Source organism: Miniopterus natalensis, chromosome 4 (genome assembly GCF_054644295.1).
Source record: "Miniopterus natalensis isolate mMinNat1 chromosome 4, mMinNat1.hap1, whole genome shotgun sequence".
Classification (NCBI taxonomy): Eukaryota; Metazoa; Chordata; class Mammalia; order Chiroptera; family Miniopteridae; genus Miniopterus; species Miniopterus natalensis.
The window spans coordinates 61,302,340-61,321,364 of NC_142084.1; the positions used below are offsets into that span (position 1 = coordinate 61,302,340).

General features: G+C 53.6%; 1 protein-coding gene across 3 annotated transcripts; it reads left to right on the forward strand.

Annotated features, from left to right (window-relative positions):
• The first annotated feature begins 3,239 nt into the window (after positions 1-3,239).
• On the forward strand, positions 3,240-10,397 carry WDR18 (WD repeat domain 18). Of its 3 annotated transcripts, XM_016214879.2 has the most exons (10): positions 3,240-3,449; positions 4,752-4,862; positions 6,205-6,338; positions 6,641-6,782; positions 7,305-7,448; positions 7,674-7,738; positions 7,838-7,962; positions 8,184-8,350; positions 9,267-9,335; positions 9,704-10,397. In XM_016214879.2, exons 1-10 carry the CDS (start codon positions 3,240-3,242, stop codon positions 9,833-9,835), a joined length of 1,299 nt encoding a protein of 432 aa, XP_016070365.2. In that variant the 3' UTR covers positions 9,836-10,397. The 3 variants fall into 3 exon arrangements, with proteins under 3 accessions (XP_016070365.2, XP_087672711.1, XP_087672712.1); XM_087816585.1 differs by lacking the exon at positions 9,267-9,335; XM_087816586.1 differs by lacking the exon at positions 7,674-7,738 and having other exon boundaries at positions 3,376-3,449; positions 7,824-7,962.
• Positions 10,398-19,025: the final 8,628 nt, after the last annotated feature.

Sequence of the window (19,025 nt, forward strand, 5' to 3'; positions counted from 1 at the left end):
GCTAAGCCAGGTCTGAGAGGTAGCTCCCTCCCCTTCGGTGTTACCCTCCTGGCCACCCAGCCCCCTAACCTAGGCCTTTAGCTATCCTGAGTTCTGATGCTGGAGTCACTCCTGAGTTATCTGACTCAAGCCCCTAGGGCATGTGGCCTGGCGCCTGCCCCCTCTTTGCTGGCTTCATTTTGGTTCTCTGAGGAAACCACCCAGGGCCTGCCTCTTTCCACCCTGCCTCCCTGAGCCTTCCCACTGTGGTTTGGTTCACATTTTAACATTTTTCTTTCTTTCAGTGTGATTCCAAAGAAACCAGACCAAGGGATGATCAGGCTGTCGGGCTACAGTTGCAAAACCTGGGCTCAGCCCAGTTAGAGGGAAACCCTGGTTCTCAGCCTCCAAATCCAAACCTGACAGAAGGGTGTTGCGTGTAAAAGATTTCCTGGGGTGTCCCTCACATCACCCACATCCAGGGGACATGATGGGTTCAAGGTCAGCACAGCCAGATAGTGAGTGGATAGGCCCAGCCTCCTGCCTCCCCTGGTACTAGTTCCTGGCTGTGGCTGACCTGGGCCAGTGCCTCCTACTTGGGTCAGCCCCTAAAGCTGGTTAGGAGTCTGGAAAAACAACCCCCTCCTGCAGCAGCTGGTTGCTTCCCCATTTTATCCAGCCTTTTCCATTCTTGCCAGAAATGGGTTGGCTGTATCTCCATCTCCATGGGCCTGGGGAACCTGGAGAGGACAGAGGACAACCCACCTGCCTCTCCGAGCCCCCTGCTCCCCAAGGATATAAAGGAAAAGTGTTGTTTTTTTTAAAAAAAAGCCCTTTTCCGGCAAACTGGATGGGCCAGTCTAACATCTTTATTCCTCTGCTGAAGAGACCCAGAGAGGGACTGGGGCCCCTGAGGTCACACAGTCCCTGAGGGTACACAGGGAGGGGTCAGACTCCACCACCTCTCCCCACCTCCCCAGCCCTTAGGCACCTCCCGTCTCCATCTCTGCTTGTTAGGAGGCAGAGAGGCTCCCAGGAGGTGAAACTCAAAACTAGCCCTGATTAGTGGGAGGGAGAGGAAACCAAGGCGGTGGAGGTGAGGGGTGTTGAAAGGATGCCTGAAAAGGCTGATTGCTACTGGAGTCATCCACTATTCCTTACACCATTAATGCACGCCATGGGGGCTGCTGGGTTTGTTCAAGGTCCCCACCCCCCAGATAGGGTATGAGATGTGGCTGGACTCCCAGAAAGGCAAGGTCTAGTTTGGTTCATCAGTGTGCACCAGTGCCTGCAAACAGGGACTTAGAACCAGAGAGATTGTGCAGGCTTCTGTGCCTCAGTTTCCCCAAGCATGCTTGCTGCTGCCACTTAGCTACCACCAAGGCCTCCTAGCCTTGGATTTGGGAGGCGGCGCCTGCCTGGCACCGAGGAGGTCTGGTGACTGGGTGGTCTGCAGGCCCCCAAAGCGTGGCTTTTGTCTTGCTCTTCTGACACAACTGGTCTGTCCTCATTCCGGGAACTGTGCTGGGGGTGGGGTGACCTCTGACCTGACAGCAGCCTGGCCTACTGTGTCCCCAGGGAAAGAAGGAGGGGAGGGAGAGGCCTGTGAGGGGGCCTGACTGCAATCCAGCAGCCCTGTCCTGGGGCACCGCCTGGGCCCGTTCCAGCCTGAGCCTCCACCATCAGAGCCCCTTATCCCGTTGGCACAACTGGTCTTCTGCCAGACCCACCCATGTCCTGGAATTTGGAAATTTGCAAGCCAGACTTTTCAAGATCAGGACACAGACCCCATAACTCTGAGGAACCCCCACTTTGCATGTGGGGAAACCGGTCCAGAGCTGTGCAGTGACCTGCCCCTGGGTTCAGAAGTGCCAGTTTCAAGCCCAGAGTTGGTGTTTAGAGGAAGGGCCACCTTGGCCCGGCCTGGGTTCTGCAGAGTGCCAGTTTTTTAGAATTCAAAGATTTGGCTTTTGGAAAAACCTAAAAGATTTTTTGTTTTGGTGTTTGAAAAGTGAGTTAGCATTTGAGGTATCTTATTTCTCTTAGTCACACTTGAAAAACATTTGAGAAACCTGGGGGCATCAGCTGGTTTGGGTGGTGGAAATCAGAAACAGCTGGTTCTAGTTCCAGTCTGTCTTTGGACTAGGTGGTCCCTGCCTCAGTTTCTCCATTTAGCAACGCTGGGGGTTGAGACACCTAGCTCTCCTCAACTTACAAAAGTCCTTCCGTTTCGTATGCCCTGCCTCCCCCAAGATAAAGTTAAATCCAGGCACCCCACTGCCCACAAGGCCCTGAATGGCCCAAGAACCCCTCTAGGGTCTGGCCTCAGGGCCTTGGCACTGCCTCTGTCCACCTTTCTCCAAGTTGTTAGTTCTCTACTCAAAGGACACCTCTGGGAAGCCCCTGGGTTCCTTGAAACTGCTCCGCCCTGTGGCCCCAGGGCTGGGAGCGGCCCACAATCCGCCTCCCGGTCGATGGCTCCCGGCTGCCACCTGGCGGCCAGGACTTGGGTTGCGGATCCCGGCGCTCTGGACCCTGTTGCGGGCACCGCGCATCGGGCGCCCCCAAGTGTTGCTTGTGGATACCCCCTCCCAGACAGCGAAGTCCCCTGGACTGCAGATACCGACTTTTACGTGATTTCTCCCTTTTCAAAGGTTGGCAACTAATTCCACATTTTAAAGTAGTTTTTAGACATGGCCGGGACAGCAACTGTCACCTGAAGTTAGGCGCTCTCGACTTGTTTGGCCTGCACCAAGTTCATGAAAAAAAATATGGATTTTGTGGTCCCCCAAGAACTGTGGATCCGCGAGTACGCACTTAATTACAATGTATTAAGTGCTAGCAAGATATGTTGTCAGGTGCGTAGCTTGTATTTTACACCTGTGAGGTCGGTACTTTATTATTTGCGTATTAAAAAAAAAAAAATCCGAGAGCTCCAAACGTAAAAGGACTCGTCAGACTTCCAGGCTCTGAACTACTAACTGCTCACAGAAGACCCTGGGCCTTGATTTCTTCTCCATCTAGTTTTGCAAGAGGCCTCCTATCAAGATCTTCGACCAGGCGTTGCGCCCCTTGAGTCTCAGCCGACCGGGCGGTGGGACGCCTAACTCACAGGGTAGCCGGCTCTCGGAAGCCTGGGCTCGCTCGCGGGAGGGCCAGCCGCCGGGGGCGGGACAACGTGGGCGCCACTCTAGCCCGCGCGGCGAAGTCGCCCGCGTCTTGCCGGTGATGACGCACTTCCGGGGCGGTGGGGGAATAAGATGGCGGCGCCCATGGAGGTAGCAGTGTGTACAGACTCCTCTGCCCAGTTGTGGAGCTGCATCGTGTGGGAATTGCACTCGGGCGCTAACCTGCTGACGTACCGCGGCGGCCAGGCTGGGCCCCGGGGCCTGGCGCTGCTCAATGGCGAGTACCTGCTGGCAGCGCAGCTGGGCAAGAACTACATCAGCGCCTGGGAGCTGCAGCGGAAGGTGCGGTGGCGCGCACCCCGGCCCGGACTTCGCTGGGGGTGCGCGGGGCATCCGAGACTGGTCGACCGGGGCTGCACATGCCCTGGGCCGGTGGGGGCGAGGGAGAGTCTCGGTTAGGGGCTCTGAGCGTGCGTGGGTGGGGGGGTTGCTTATCCAAGGAAGGAAGCGCGTGGACTTGAGCGAGTGGGGGAGCAGGTGTTGGGGGACTCGCTCAGGCTCGTGCGTACATAGTGCGATGGGGAGGTAGTTGGGCTATAAAGGGAGCTGTGTGAAAAGGGCGCGAAGTTTATTTTATTTTTTAAACTACGATTTATCGACTGGCTCTGCGGTGGTTTTTTTTTTTTTTTTTTAATTGATTATAGCGGTAGAGAGAGAGAAACATCGATTTGTTGTTCCACCATGCATTCAGGAGAGCGAAATTTAAAGGGAGAGTTTGGGGTTTTATGGGTCTCCTACCCCTTGAAAGGGTAACCCAGAGAGACTTTTTATTCTCCCAAAAAAGACTGTCCTTCCTCATCAGAGCCCATGGTATCTCCTCTTAGGCAAACCCAAAATGCTGCTCCTTCAGCTACTCACTTCCTTTTTTGCCAGCTGACATCTCTTGGGGGCAAGCTCTGTGCTCTGGTTTTGCCTCCTGTAGGCCACACAGAATTTACATTTTCCCTTTTTATAGATTTGGAAACTGAGGCTCAGGGTCATAGGTGGGACCTTAGGGAGGCAGGATTGGGGAATGAGACTACTAGCCTTTGGGCTCTCCAGTCCCAATGCCCTCCTGGACTCTCTGTGCCTCTCCCACCTCCACCCCATGCCCATAGGAGCACCATCTGTTCTTATCTAAGGATTCGCCATTCTTTACTTCCAGCCTATAAAGCCTGGGCTGGAGCAAACATTTCTTTTTTTTTAATCCTCATCTGAGGATATTTTTTCATTGCTTTTCAGAGAGTGGAAGAGGGAAAAAGGGAGAGAGAAGCATTCATGTGAGAGAGAGACATCGCTTGGTTGCCTCTGACACACACCCTGATCTGGGCTGGGGATCGAGCCTGCAACCGAGGTACATGTCCTTAGCCAGAATCAGACCCGGGATCCTTAGGTCCGTGGGCTGACACTCTAACCACTGAGCAGACTGGCTAGGGCTGGAACAAACATTTCTTTACTGAACTGTGAATTTACTCAAACCACCCCTATCACCATTCTTTCTGGGTTTAGATTTACCAGCTGCCTGGGTGCCCCCACCCACTGTCCTCACTGCCCCCTGGCTCCCAAGTTCTGCATGAAGCTCAAAAGCTTCTTATGTTCCTCTAGGATCAGCTCCAGCAGAAGATCATGTGCCCCGGGCCTGTCACCTGTCTGACCACATCACCCGACGGCCTCTACATTTTGGCAGGGATTGCAGAGAGCATATACCTATGGGAAGTGAGTGTCAGAGCCAGAGTCATGAGGCTTGGCCTGTGGATCATGGAGTTAGACCTCCAACAGTGTTATCACCAACAGTCGGTTGTTTGAGAGGAGACCTGTCTCACCACCTGTGCAGACAGTGTAGGATTTGGGGCCAGAGGTGTGTGTAACCACCTGTGCCCTGCCTGACCTTAACCTTGACCTGCAAAACAGAAGTCTGCCAAGGGAACTGAGTTCTCTGAAAGATGGTAGAAGCTTCATTATCTCATCTTGGGATTTTAAACCTTAGTCCTGATTCTGAAACAAGGAAGCAGTTGCATGCACAGGGAGAGAAATGGAGGCAGGGAGGGGCTCCTCACAGATTCCCCGTCATGGTAAAAATCTTTGCGCTGATTACTGTTAGCCTGGTGCAGGGGATGTGGTAGAAACCAGTGGCCCTTGGCCTGATGGGGACATCTTAGGAGTTTCTTCCCTTCTTGATGGGGGACAGTCCTGGGCTTTGGGGTTGCTGTCTGGCCCTGGTACCCCATTCTCTTGGAGAATTCCTGACTAGTGTGAGCTATGACCACAAGGGGCGCCCCACACAGCCAACGGAGGCAGGAGCCCAGGCTGATTCCCACAGCTGTCGCTGTTGACCTTTCCCTCTTGCTCTTTGAGGAGGGATGGGGCTGGAAATCCTTAGAGTGGGGCTGCAAGGTGAACAAGTGTGTGTCCAAGTTTCCTTCTTATAAAGACACCTGTTTAGATCTGGAACCACTCTGCTCTACTGTGATCTCACCTGAACTGATTATACCTGCAAAGCCCCTGTTTAAGGACACAGGTTCCAGGGATTATTAGAACATGAACATACTTATTTGGAAGACAGTTTAACCCACAACATCATCGTGTTCCCCTCCCCCTGTGCCACAGCCCTTTCCAGGTGTTGTATGATGGGTTCACCTCTCCCTTCCACTAGGCACCTCCCTCTTCAGCAGACCGATCTGCTCAGCTTTCTGCTGGTTTGGGTCTCCCCTCCCCCAGGTTTCACAGCAAGAGGCACCCCCACTCCTGCTAAACCAAGTGGCAAGGCTACATTTGAAGTCCCTCACAGCTAGCCTGGAAGACTATGACTTCCTGCTGTGACAGTCAGCATGAGGAGGCACCTGCTGCTGGTCCTGGATCCAGCTGCTCCTAAAAGGACCAGCTCTCTCACCAGTCTTGACACTCTCATCCATGCTTTCCCTGGGTGCTGTAGTCACACCATCCTTCTCCCTGTGCATGAGCAGACCCTCCCTTCCGTGCATCCCAGTGACCTGGCAGCTGGGGGGACATGCTGTACCCCATTTCCTGTCCTGACCTGCATGTACCCCACCCTCACTAGGTCTCCACAGGGAACCTCCTGGTCATCCTGAGCCGCCACTACCAGGACATCTCCTGCCTGCAGTTCACAGGGGACAGCAGCCACTTCCTCTCGGGTGGCAAGGACTGCCTGGTGCTGGTGTGGAGCCTATGCAGGTAGTACCCTCACCTCGGGCCTTCACCTAGTTGGTAGCCTCCAGCCAGATGAGGCCTCAGCACAGAGGGCAGGGAGCCTGCTCTTCAGAAGGCCATGCCAAAGTCCTGGGACAGGAAGGGGCTGGATCTGGGGCCTACAAGTCAGGTGGGCTGTTGTGAGGCAAACAAAGGTGATTGGTTTGTCCAGGGATCATTTGGAACCATCTGAGAATTTTTTGTCAGTGGGATGGGCCCAGTGGCTACGTGGAAGTTGGTGGGGGCATTAGGGTGCAGCCCTCCCCCTGAATCCATTTCTTTTGCAGTGTGCTACAGGTAGACTCCTCCAGGACTGCGGCCCCTCGGCACATCTGGTCCCGCCACACCCTTCCCATTACAGACCTGCACTGTGGTTTTGGGGGGCCCCTGGCCCGAGTGGCTACAGCCTCACTGGACCAGACAGTGAAGGTAAGACCAACCCCCACCCCCATTGGATCTTTGAGCTGGGCCAGGGTGGCTGGTGGGTTCTTGGCTGATGTGAGTCAGTGAATCACCTGCTCTCCCCAGGCTGGCAGCTCCAAACAGCTCTTAATCCCCCAATGCTTCCCACCTCCAGGATATCCAAGGGGCAGATGATCTAGGCCTATGTTGGCTCTGAAATTCTCACTTGGCCACCTGTGCCTGGTGGCTCGCTGGCCACGCCTCAGGGATTTGAGGGCATACAGCCCTTGGGTCTTTGTCTTGGGCTAGGGGTGGGCAGAATCTAGGCCTCACAGCTAAAATGGGGTGACAAGGGGTCCTGAGCATGAGAACCTAGCCCTGTTTTAGGGAGTGCCCCAGCCCCAGGACCTCCTTGAGTGACAGCTCCCATCTGAGGTTCTGTGGGGTGCAGGATCTCCCAGTCAGGGCTGCCCAGCTTTCAGACCACTCCTATACCACTGGGACCCCAGTGTCTGTGGAGCCCCCATCCCATGCCCTGTCTGCCCCCAGCTGTGGGAGATCTCCTCAGGCGAGCTGCTGCTCTCTGTGCTCTTTGATGTGGGTGTTATGGCTGTGACGATGGACCTAGCTGAGCATCACATGTTCTGTGGTGGCAGTGAGGGCTCCATCTTCCAGGTCGACCTCTGCACCTGGGTGAGTGGTGGGTGCCTGGGCCCGTGGTTGGAGGCTTATGGGACAGTGGGACACCCAGGGTCCATCCTCCAAAGGCTCTGGGACTGTCCATCCCCCTCGCACCCCCACATCCAGGTCCTTGAGCCAAGTGGGCTCTGCCCCTGCCCATCACCCCCAGTGCCCTGGGGCCCCCAGGGCTGAGGCACAAATGTGTCCCTCTGCTCACCGGACCCTCGGCCTCTGCAGCCTGGACAGAGAGAGAAGAACTTCCAACCAGAACAGGACAGCGGGAAGGTGTTCAAAGGCCACAGGTGTGGGGACCAGACTGGTAGCTGGGGAGGGTCCCTGTTCTCTTGTTCCTGGGGTCTGGGGGTCATTTGGGCCACCCTTTCTCAGACCTTTGTCCCCAGGAACCAGGTGACCTGCCTGTCAGTTTCCACTGATGGCAGTGTGTTGCTCTCCGGCTCACATGACGAGACGGTGCGCCTTTGGGACATCCAGAGCAAGCAGTGCATCAGGACGGTGACCCTCAAAGGTGGGGCTGGGAGCAGAAGATCAAGAGGTTGTAAGCTATGTGGCTTTGCCCATTTGTCTACACCCCAGCCACTTAGCCAGGTGCTAGGAGGTAGGACTAGCGAGAGGAAAGTAGATGGGCCACTCCTGGATAGGTGGGTGGGTTTGAGGAGTGGAGGGTATGGGAACTGTGGCCCAGGCCTGGCCGAGGCAGCTCCTGACTGGCCACCTGCCTTGTCACAGGCCCGGTGACCAACGCCTTCATTATGCTGGCGCCGGTCAGCATGCTGAGCTCCGACTTCAGGCCCAGCCTCCCTCTGCCACACTTCAACAAACATCTTCTGGGTGCTGAGCATGGGGATGAGCAGCACCGAGGGGGCCTTACTCTGCGCCTGGGCCTCCACCAGCAGGTACTTGCTACAGCAGGTGCCCTGTCCTCGCACCTCTAGAGGACCCGCCCCGGCTCAATCTCTACAGCATGGCTCTGTGTTCCCTGCTTGTCTGGGCCCTGGCTGGGGTCCCTGTGAGGGCCCTCCACATATGCCCTCAGTGAGGAGACCCCTCTGACTGCATGGCTGAGCCCAGCCTGGTGTTCAGCACCTGACCTCAGAAAGCACCTTCCATAGTAGAAGCAGACTACGCACCAGGGTGCATTCTCAAATAAGCAAACAAGTGTGACCAAAGGCACTGTGTCCAGTGCCTTCTCCAGCAGGGCAGTAGGCAGGGCTTGCTTCCCTGGTATCCACCAGGGACTCCTTTCCAGAGATCACCCACCTGCCTGTGTTTGGCGGGGCCTGGCATTGCCACTCTGGCTATGCTCTCCACCTCTGCTCACTCTTTCCTTGCCCTGGAATCAGGAGCCCCACGAGTGTCCCCTCACTTAGACATGATGGATGACAGAATCAAGTGCCCGTCTGCCAGCCAAGGGCAGCATGTCTAGACTGTGTCTAGCAGGAAGTGGACAGGTTCTGCCCATGAGCTAGCCGATCCTTTTCTGGAGCCTTCTTGACCCCGGTTTCTTCATGTCTCCCAAAACTTGGCTCCAATCCCATAGCTATGGTGTGGCCTTGAATGTCCCCATCCCCTGGGTCTTGTTGGGCACAGTCCTACAGCAGGAAGCAGATTTGAGGAAGCTGATCACGATCATGTTGCTTCCTGCTGGGTGGGGTTGAAGGTGTAGCCTCCCACAGAGACATCATACCCAGCGACCCCTTGGAACCTGTCTCCATCTGTGAGCAGGTGTCAGGATGGCACCTCCCTCACCATTTGGATGATGTGAGCAGCATGGTGAGCTCAGAGGTCACTGAGGCAGCCCTTTTTTTGCAGGGCTCAGAGCCCAGCTACCTGGAGCGAGCAGAGCAGCTGCACATGGTGATGTGTAGCACGATGGAAAAGGTGGGTGGGGCCTTGGAGAAGGGTGAGGCTGGGGTGGAGTAGAATGGGATTTTCTTCTTTTTAATATATTTTTATTTCAGAGAGAGAGAGAGAGACATCAGTGATGAGAGAGTGTCATTGATTGGCTGCCTCCTACACGCACCTCCCCCAACCCCACTAAGGATCAAGCTGGCAACCTGGGCATGTGCCCGTGCCCTAAGCAGGAATCGAGCTGCGATTTCCTGGGTCATAGATCAATGCTCAACTGCTGAGCCACACTGTCTGGTCTGGAGTGGGACTTAATTAGGGAGGAGATTCGCCCCCCTCTGTGGGATTTCAGAGGTCCTTCTGCCCTGAGCACTCCCTCCCCCGCCCTAACTCCTTCGTAGAATGTGTTGGGTGGCCAGGACCAGCTGCGGATCCGAATCACAGAGTTGGAAGATGAGGTGCAGAACTTGCGCAAGATCAATCGAGACCTGTTTGACTTCTCTACCCGCATCATCACCCGGCCTGCCAAGTGAGTGCAGGGACCCAGACCCCTACCCATGGACAGACTGACAGCTGCACACCTGGGGGCCACTGGGCCAAAGCCCTCAGACCAGCAGCAGTGCTACAAGCTCACCTTTCCCTGGTTCCATGTTTGCATTGTGACCTGCACGAGGGGTTGTTTTGTCTTTGTTGATCCACTGGTGTCTGTTGTGTCCAGTTGGTGCTATTTTGTTTTTAACAAAAGACCTAAAAGCCTGTCCTCTTCAGTCCTCTGTGTGTGCTGAGGGTTATCCGAGGTCCCAGGCTGAGCTTCAGGACCCTTGAGACAGGCTGTCAGGTCTGGCTTAAAAGTCATGTTGAGAGAAACTGGTTCTTAGACTTTTCAGACACTCATCTGTAACCCTAGTGCCTTTGCATAACTTTGAAGGACAGGCCATCCTCTACGGGAGGGTTTGGGCTGTGGAGGGGCAGCCTCAGGCTGAAGTCACCGGGGGTGACTGTGATTCAGGGAGACACCAGTGGGGTTACACTGGTCACATCTTGTTGGATGCCAAGGTTCCCCTCAGTCTTGGTTAAGGCAAGGGCTCTGGGGTAACAGCCAGTTCTGGGCCAGGATCCCTTGGAGAGACACATGCCCAGGGCCACTTGACCAGAACATCCTTGTCAGTGTCAAGGGCTTGAGGCAGGCCAGGTACCTCCACTGCCCTGGGGACACCGCCAGTCCATTCAGCACCTGGAGGCCAGCCCAGAAGCGTGGGCCCCAAAGCTGCCATCAGAACCTTCCAGAAAGTTACTCCCCACTGACAGTCCTGCTTAATGATCCAGAAAACTCAGTGATTTATCAGGTGCCATTGTAACTGCAGCTGCAAGCCAGCAGCCAGCACTGAGTTCATGCTTTTAGGGTAATTGGAGTTCCCCATCCCCAGGACTCTGTGTCCTTATAAGTGCGTGGCTCAGTCATACACTGCATCAGGAAGCCCTGGGGATGGGACTGGGCCCCCCCTCTATCCATCCCTATGGCCCTTGCCTTCCCCCTCCCCTGTCCCAGACAGGATGATACTTGGGGCTGTCCTGTTTGTGCTAGGTAAGGGGTCCAACTGGTTGGTAAAGGCTACATCATGACCCCCCCACACACACACACAGTGGGGTCTGTAGCAGCTGGTCAGCAAAGTTGGGGGTGTGGAACTTGGTGTGCAGAGGTTCCAGGAGATGGAGGGGGGACTTCAAGATGGGTTCAGGCTTCCCAAGGGTACCTCATCTGCCAGGGCCCAAGACCCTCTGGGCCATGATCCTGGTGTGGGCACCTCTGCCTGGCCACTTGAACCGCCAGCCCTCCACTCTGCTGTTGGTTTGGTAGGTCACTGAGCCTGGTACTGCTGCCCATGTCTGCATCAGAGCTGGCAGGTTGAAGAGATGGGCTCACAATCCCCGACTGTCTGGCAGCCTCCCCTGGACCTGGGTTTTTCCCTGGGGGTGGGGGAGGGAAGGAAACCAGGCTGTTCCCACTGTCCCTCATCCTGCACATATTTCCAGGGCCAAGGGCCCCCTAAAACCACCCTGAACCTTCAATTGCTGTACCAGCCTGGGCAGAGAAGGTGCGTGGTCCCTACCTCCTGGGGCTATGCCTATGTTGTGACTCGGGCCCAAGGGGCTGTGGTACCGGCCTACCCCACAGCTTCTGACACCCTAGACGGGGAGCATCAATATGCAAACGGCCTACATAACAACTCTGTCCAGTGTAGTCCTGGAAGGTTGCCCATCCTCTGGAGGCTGCCACAAGAGGGCTTAGAGGAGGTTGGCCAGACCACCATGCACCTTGCAGACAACATAGGCAGGTGGCGAGGGCAGAGCTGACCTCTTCCCCATCCAGCCTGAAATCATTGCATGGTAAACATTTCTTAGTACAATTTGACCCCAAATCCTAGGCCGTCGTTACAAGAGGGGCATGCTGACAGCACCAGAATTCACTGGTGACTACTCTGTGATGATAGAGTTTATATAAACCACAGCGAGATGCCATCTCACACTTTCCAGGAACACTTTAAAAAAATAGTGTCTAGCCTGGGTGACGTGGATCAGCGGGTGAGCATCGAACTATAATCCCGGGGATCATGGTTCAATTCCCAGTCAAGGCACATGCCCGGGTTTTGGGTTCCATACACAGTAGGGGACATGCAGGAGGCAGCCTATCAATGACTCATTGATGTTCTTATATGCCTCTCCCTTCCTCTCTTTGAAATGAATAAAGATATATTTTTTATATTTAACTAAAAGTGTCCAGCTGTGTCTGATGCAGCCATGAAAAGGCAGTTGGAGTAACGGATTGGGGTAGGTCAGATGAGGGGAAAGGTGGGAGGAACATGAGGATTGTTAGTGTTATGTTGATGGTTAGGGTTAGGGATATGGTTAGGCTTAGGACTAGACCTAGGGTTAGGTTGAGGGTTAGGGTTAGGGATATCGTTATGGTTAGGATTAAACCTAGGGTTAGGGATAGGGTTAGGGAGATGGTTAGTGTTAGGATTTGACCTGCGGTTAGGGTTAGGTTTAGGGTTAGGGTTAGGATAGGGTTAGGGTTAGGATTCGATCTAGCATTAGGGTTATATTGAGAGCTAGGGTTAGACAGATGGTTAGGGTTAAGATTGGACCTAGGGTTAGGGTTATGTTGAGGGCTAGGGTTAGAGAGACGGGTAGGGTTTAGGATTGGACCTAGGGTTAGGGTTATGTTTAGGGCTAGGGTTAGAGACGGTTAGGGTTAGGATTGGACCTAGGGTTAGGGTTATGTTGAGGGCTAGGGTTAGAGAGACGTTCAGGGTTACGATTGGACCTAGGGTTAGGGTTATGTTGAGGGCTAGGGTTAGAGAGACGGCTAGGGTTAGGATTGGACCTAGGGTTAGGGTTATGTTGAGGGCTAGGGTTAGGCAGACGGTTAGGGTTAGGATCGGACCTAGGGTTAGGGTTATGTTGAGGGCTAGGGTTAGAGAGACGGTTAGGGTTAGGATTGGACCGAGGGTTAGGGTTTTGTTGAGGGCTAGGGTTAGGCAGACGGTTAGGGTTAGGATTGGACCTAGGGTTAGGGTTATGTTGAGGGCTAGGGTTAGAGAGACGGTTAGGGTTAGGATTGGACCTAGGGTTAGGGTTATGTTGAGGGCTAGGGTTAGAGAGACGGTTAGGGTTAGGATTGGACCTAGCGTTAGGGTTATGTTGAGGGCTAGGGTTAGAGAGACGGTTAGGGTTAGGATTCGACCTAGGGTTAGGGTTATGTTGAGGGCTAGGGTTAGGCAGACGGTTAGGGTGAGGATTGGACCTAGGGTTAGGGTTATGTTGAGGGCTAGGGTTAGGCAGACGGTTAGGGTTAGGATTGCACCTAGGGTTAGGGTTATGTTGAGGGCTAGGGTTAGGCAGACGGTTAGGGTTAGGATTGGACCTAGGGTTAGGGTTTTGTTGAGGGCTAGGGATAGGCAGACGGTTAGGGTTAGGATCGGACCTAGGGTTAGGGCTTTGTTGAGGGCTAGGGTTAGGCAGACGGTTAGGGTTAGGATTGGACCTAGGGTTAGGGTTATGTTGAGGGCTAGGGTTAGAGAGACGGTTAGGGTGAGGACTGGACCTAGGGTTAGGGTTATGTTGAGGGCTAGGGTTAGAGAGACGGTTAGGGTTAGGATTGGACCTAGGGTTAGGGTTACGTTGAGGTCTAGGGTTAGGCAGACGGTTAGGGTTAGCTTTGGACATAGGGTTATCGTTATGTTGAGGGCTAGGGTTAGAGAGACGGTTAGGGTTAGGATTGGACCTAGGGTTAGGGTTATGTTGAGGGCTAGGGTTAGAGAGATGGTTAGGGTGAAGATTAGACCCTCGGTTAGGGTTATGTTGAGGGATAGGGTTAGAGAGACGGTTAGGGTTAAGATTGGGCCTAGGGTTAGGGTTATGTTGAGGGCTACGGTTAGAGAGACGGTTAGGGTTAGGATTGGACCTAGGGTTAGGGTTATGTTGAGGGCTAGGGTTAGGCAGACGGTTAGGGTTAGGATTGGACGTAAGGTTAGGGTTATTTTGAGGGCTAGGGTTAGAGAGACGGTTAGGGTTAGGATTGGACCTAGGCTTAGGGTTATGTTGAGGGCTAGGGTTAGAGAGACGGTTAGGGTTAGGATTGGACCTAGGGTTAGGGTTATGTTGAGGGCTAGGGTTAGGCATACGGTTAGGGTTAGGACTGGACCTAGGGTTAGGGTTATGTTGAGGGCTAGGGTGAGAGAGACGGTTATGGTTAGGATTGGACCTAGGGTTAGGGTTATGTTGAGGGCTAGGGTTAGAGAGACGGTTAGCTTTAGGATTGGAACTAGGGTTAGGGTTATGTTGAGGGCTAGGGATAGAGAGACGGTTAGGGTGAGGATTGGACCTAGGGTTAGGGTTATGTTGAGGGCTAAGGTTAGGCAGACGGTTAGCGTTAGGATTGGACCTAGGCTTAGTGTTATGTTGAGGGCGAGGGTTAGAGAGAGGGTTCGGGTGTGGATTGGACCTAGGGTTAGGGTTATGTTGAGAGCTAGGGTTAGAGAGACGGTTAGGGTGAGGATTGGACCTAGGGTTAGGGTTATGTTGAGGGCTAGGGTTAGAGAGACGGTTAGGGTTAGGATTGGACCTAGGGTTAGGGTTATGTTGAGGGCTAGGGTTAGAGAGAAGGTTAGGGTTAGGATTGGACCTAGGGTTAGGGTTATGTTGAGGGCTAGGGTTAGAGAGACGGTTAGGGTTAGGATTGGACCTAGGGTTAGGGTTATGTTGAGGGCTAGGGATAGGCAGACAGTTAGGGTTAGGATTGGACCTAGGGTTAGGGTTATGTTGAGGGCTAGGGTTAGAGAGACGGTTTGGGTGAGTATTGGACCTAGGGTTAGGGTTATGTTGAGGGCTAGGGTTAGAGAGACGGTTAGGGTGAGGATTGGACCTAGGGTTAGGGTTATGTTGAGGGCTAGGGTTAGAGAGACGGTTAGGGTTAGGATTGGACCTAGGGTTTGGTTATGTTGAGGGCTAGGGTTAGAGAGACGGTTAGCTTTAGGATTGGACCTAGGGTTAGGGTTATGTTGAGGGCTACGGATAGAGAGACGGTTAGGGTGAGGATTGGACCTAGGGTTAGGGTTATGTTGAGGGATAGGTTTAGAGAGACGGTTAGGGTTAGGATTGGACCTAGGGTTAGGGTTATGTTGAGGGCTAGGATTAGAGAGACGGTTAGGGTTAGGATTGGACCTAGGGTTAGAGTTCTGTTGAGGTCTAGGGTTGGAGAGACGGTTAGGGTGAGGATTGGACTTAGGGTTAGGGTTATGTTGAGGGCTAGGGTTAGAGAGACGGTAAGGGTTAGGATTGGACCTAGGGTTAGGGTTATGTTGAGGTCTAGGGATAGGCAGACGGTTAGGGTGAGGATTGGACCTCGGGTTAAGGTTATATTGAGGGCTAGGGTTAGAGAGACGGTTAGGGTGAGGATTGGACCTAGGGTTAGTGTTATGTTGAGGGCGAGGGTTAGAGAGACGGTTAGGGTGAGGATTGGACCTAGGGTTAGGGTTATGTTGAGGGCTAGGGTTAGAGAGACGGTTAGGGTTAGGATTGGACCTAGGGTTAGGGTTATGTTGAGGGCTAGAGTTAGGCAAATGGTTAGGGTTAGGATTGGACCTAGGGTTAGGGTTATGTTGAGGGCTAGGTTTAGAGAGATGGTTAGGGTTAGGATTGGACCTAGGCTTAGGGTTATGTTGAGTGCTAGGGTTAGAGAGACGGTTAGGGTGAGGATTGGACCTAGGGTTAGGGTTATGTTGAGGGCTAGGGATAGGCAGACGATTAGGGTTAGGATTGGACCTACGGTTAGGGTTATGTTGAGGGCAAGGGATAGGCAGACGGTTAGGGTTAGGATTGGACCTAGGGTTAGGCTTATGTTGAGGGCTAGGGTTAGGCAGACGGTTAAGGTTAGGATTGGACCTAGGGTTAGGGTTATGTTGAGGACTAGGGTTAGAGAGACGGTTAGGGTGAGGATTGGACCTAGGGTTAGGGTTATGTTGAGGGCTAGGGTTAGAGAGACGGTTAGGGTTAGAATTGGACCTAGGGTTAGCGTTATGTTGAGGGCGAGGGTTAGAGAGAGGGTTCGGGTGTGGATTGGACCTAGGGTTAGGGTTATGTTGAGAGCTAGGGTTAGAGAGACGGTTAGGGTGAGGATTGGACCTAGGGTTAGGGTTATGCTGAGGGCTAGGGTTAGAGAGACGGTTCGGGTCCGGATGGCACCTAGGGTCAGGGTTATGTTGAGAGCTAGGGTTAGAGAGACGGTTCGGGTCTGGATGGGACCTAGGGTTAGGGTTATGTTGAGGGCTAGGGTTAGAGAGACGGTTCGGGTCCGGATGGGACCTAGGGTTAGGGTTATGTTGAGGGCTAGGGTTAGAGAGACCTTTCGGGTTCACATGGAATCTAGGGTTAGGGTTATGTTGAGGGCTAGGGTTAGAGAGACGGTTCGGGTCCGGATGGGATCTAGGGTTAGGGTTATGTTGAGGGCTAGGGTTAGAGAGACAGATCGGGTTCAGATGGGACCTAGGGTTAGGGTTATGTTGAGGGCTAGGGTTAGAGAGACGGTTCGGGTCTGGATGGGACCTAGGGTTAGGGTTATGTTGAGGGCTAGGGTTAGAGAGACGGTTCGGGTATGGATGGGACCTAGGGTTAGGGTTACGTTGAGGGCTAGGGTTAGAGAGACGGTTCGGGTCTGGATGGGAACTAGGGTTAGGGTTATGTTGAGGGCTAGGGATAGAGAGACGGTTCGGGTCTGGATGGGACCTAGGGTTAGGGTTATGTTGAGGGCTAGGGTTAGAGAGACGGTTCGGGTTCACATGGAATCTAGGGTTAGGGTTATGTTGAGGGCTAGGGTTAGAGAGACGGTTCGGGTCCGGATGGGACCTAGGGTTAGGGTTATGTTGAGGGCTAGGGTTAGAGAGACGGTTCGGGTCAGGATGGGACCTAGGGTTAGGGTTATGTTGAGGGCTAGGGTTAGAGAGACGGTTAAAGTTAACATGGAATCTAGGGTTAGGGTTATGTTGAGGGCTAGTGTTAGAGAGACGGTTCGGGTCTGGATGGGACCTAGGGTTCGGGTTATGTTGAGGGCTAGGGTTAGAGAGACGGTTCGGGTCCGGATGGGACCTAGGGTTAGGGTTATGTTGAGGGCTAGGGTTAGAGAGACGGTTCGGGTTCGGATGGGACCTAGGGTTAGGGTTATGTTGAGGGCTAGGGTTAGAGAGACGGTTCGGGTTCGGATGGGACCTAGGGTTAGGGTTATGTTGAGGGCTAGGGTTAGAGAGACGGTTCGGGTCTGGATGGGACCTAGGGTTAGGGTTATGTTGAGGGCTAGGGTTAGAGAGACGGTTCGGGTCTGGATGTGACATAGGGTTAGGGTTATGTTGATGGCTAGGGTTAGACAGACGGTTCGGGTCTGGATGGGACCTAGGGTTAGGGTTATGTTGAGGGCTAGGGTTAGAGAGACGGTTAGGGTCTGGATGGGACCTAGGGTTAGGGTTATGTTGAGGGCTAGGGTTATAGAGACTGTTGGGGTCTGGATGGGACCTAGGTTTATGGTGATGTTGGGGGCTAGGGTTAGAGAGACGGTTCGGGTCTGGATGGGACCTAGGGTTAGGGTTATGTTGAGGGCTAGGGTTAGATAGACGGTTCGGGTCTGGATGGGTCCTAGGGTTAGGGTTATGTTGAGGGCTAGGGTTAGAGAGACGGTTCGGGTTCAGATGGGACCTACGGTTAGGGTTATGTTGAGGGCTAGGGTTAGAGAGACGGTTAGGGTTAGGATTGGACCGAGGGTTAGGGTTTTGTTGAGGGCTAGGGTTAGGCAGACGGTTAGGGTTAGGATTGGACCTAGGGTTAGGGTTATGTTGAGGGCTAGGGTTAGAGAGACGGTTAGGGTTAGGATTGGACCTAGGGTTAGGGTTATGTTGAGGGCTAGGGTTAGAGAGACGGTTAGGGTTAGGATTGGACCTAGCGTTAGGGTTATGTTGAGGGCTAGGGTTAGAGAGACGGTTAGGGTTAGGATTCGACCTAGGGTTAGGGTTATGTTGAGGGCTAGGGTTAGGCAGACGGTTAGGGTGAGGATTGGACCTAGGGTTAGGGTTATGTTGAGGGCTAGGGTTAGGCAGACGGTTAGGGTTAGGATTGCACCTAGGGTTAGGGTTATGTTGAGGGCTAGGGTTAGGCAGACGGTTAGGGTTAGGATTGGACCTAGGGTTAGGGTTTTGTTGAGGGCTAGGGATAGGCAGACGGTTAGGGTTAGGATCGGACCTAGGGTTAGGGCTTTGTTGAGGGCTAGGGTTAGGCAGACGGTTAGGGTTAGGATTGGACCTAGGGTTAGGGTTATGTTGAGGGCTAGGGTTAGAGAGACGGTTAGGGTGAGGACTGGACCTAGGGTTAGGGTTATGTTGAGGGCTAGGGTTAGAGAGACGGTTAGGGTTAGGATTGGACCTAGGGTTAGGGTTACGTTGAGGTCTAGGGTTAGGCAGACGGTTAGGGTTAGCTTTGGACATAGGGTTATCGTTATGTTGAGGGCTAGGGTTAGAGAGACGGTTAGGGTTAGGATTGGACCTAGGGTTAGGGTTATGTTGAGGGCTAGGGTTAGAGAGATGGTTAGGGTGAAGATTAGACCCTCGGTTAGGGTTATGTTGAGGGATAGGGTTAGAGAGACGGTTAGGGTTAAGATTGGGCCTAGGGTTAGGGTTATGTTGAGGGCTACGGTTAGAGAGACGGTTAGGGTTAGGATTGGACCTAGGGTTAGGGTTATGTTGAGGGCTAGGGTTAGGCAGACGGTTAGGGTTAGGATTGGACGTAAGGTTAGGGTTATTTTGAGGGCTAGGGTTAGAGAGACGGTTAGGGTTAGGATTGGACCTAGGCTTAGGGTTATGTTGAGGGCTAGGGTTAGAGAGACGGTTAGGGTTAGGATTGGACCTAGGGTTAGGGTTATGTTGAGGGCTAGGGTTAGGCATACGGTTAGGGTTAGGACTGGACCTAGGGTTAGGGTTATGTTGAGGGCTAGGGTGAGAGAGACGGTTATGGTTAGGATTGGACCTAGGGTTAGGGTTATGTTGAGGGCTAGGGTTAGAGAGACGGTTAGCTTTAGGATTGGAACTAGGGTTAGGGTTATGTTGAGGGCTAGGGATAGAGAGACGGTTAGGGTGAGGATTGGACCTAGGGTTAGGGTTATGTTGAGGGCTAAGGTTAGGCAGA

Coding starts and splice junctions, on each gene's coding strand:
- WDR18 (XM_016214879.2), top strand. CDS start 3,240: ATGGCGGCGCCCATGGAGGTAGCAGTGTGTACAGACTCCTCTGCCCAG. Junction 3,450..4,751: donor CCTGGGAGCTGCAGCGGAAG/GTGCGGTGGCGC, acceptor ATGTTCCTCTAG/GATCAGCTCCAGCAGAAGAT. Junction 7,449..7,673: donor AGGTCGACCTCTGCACCTGG/GTGAGTGGTGGG, acceptor CGGCCTCTGCAG/CCTGGACAGAGAGAGAAGAA.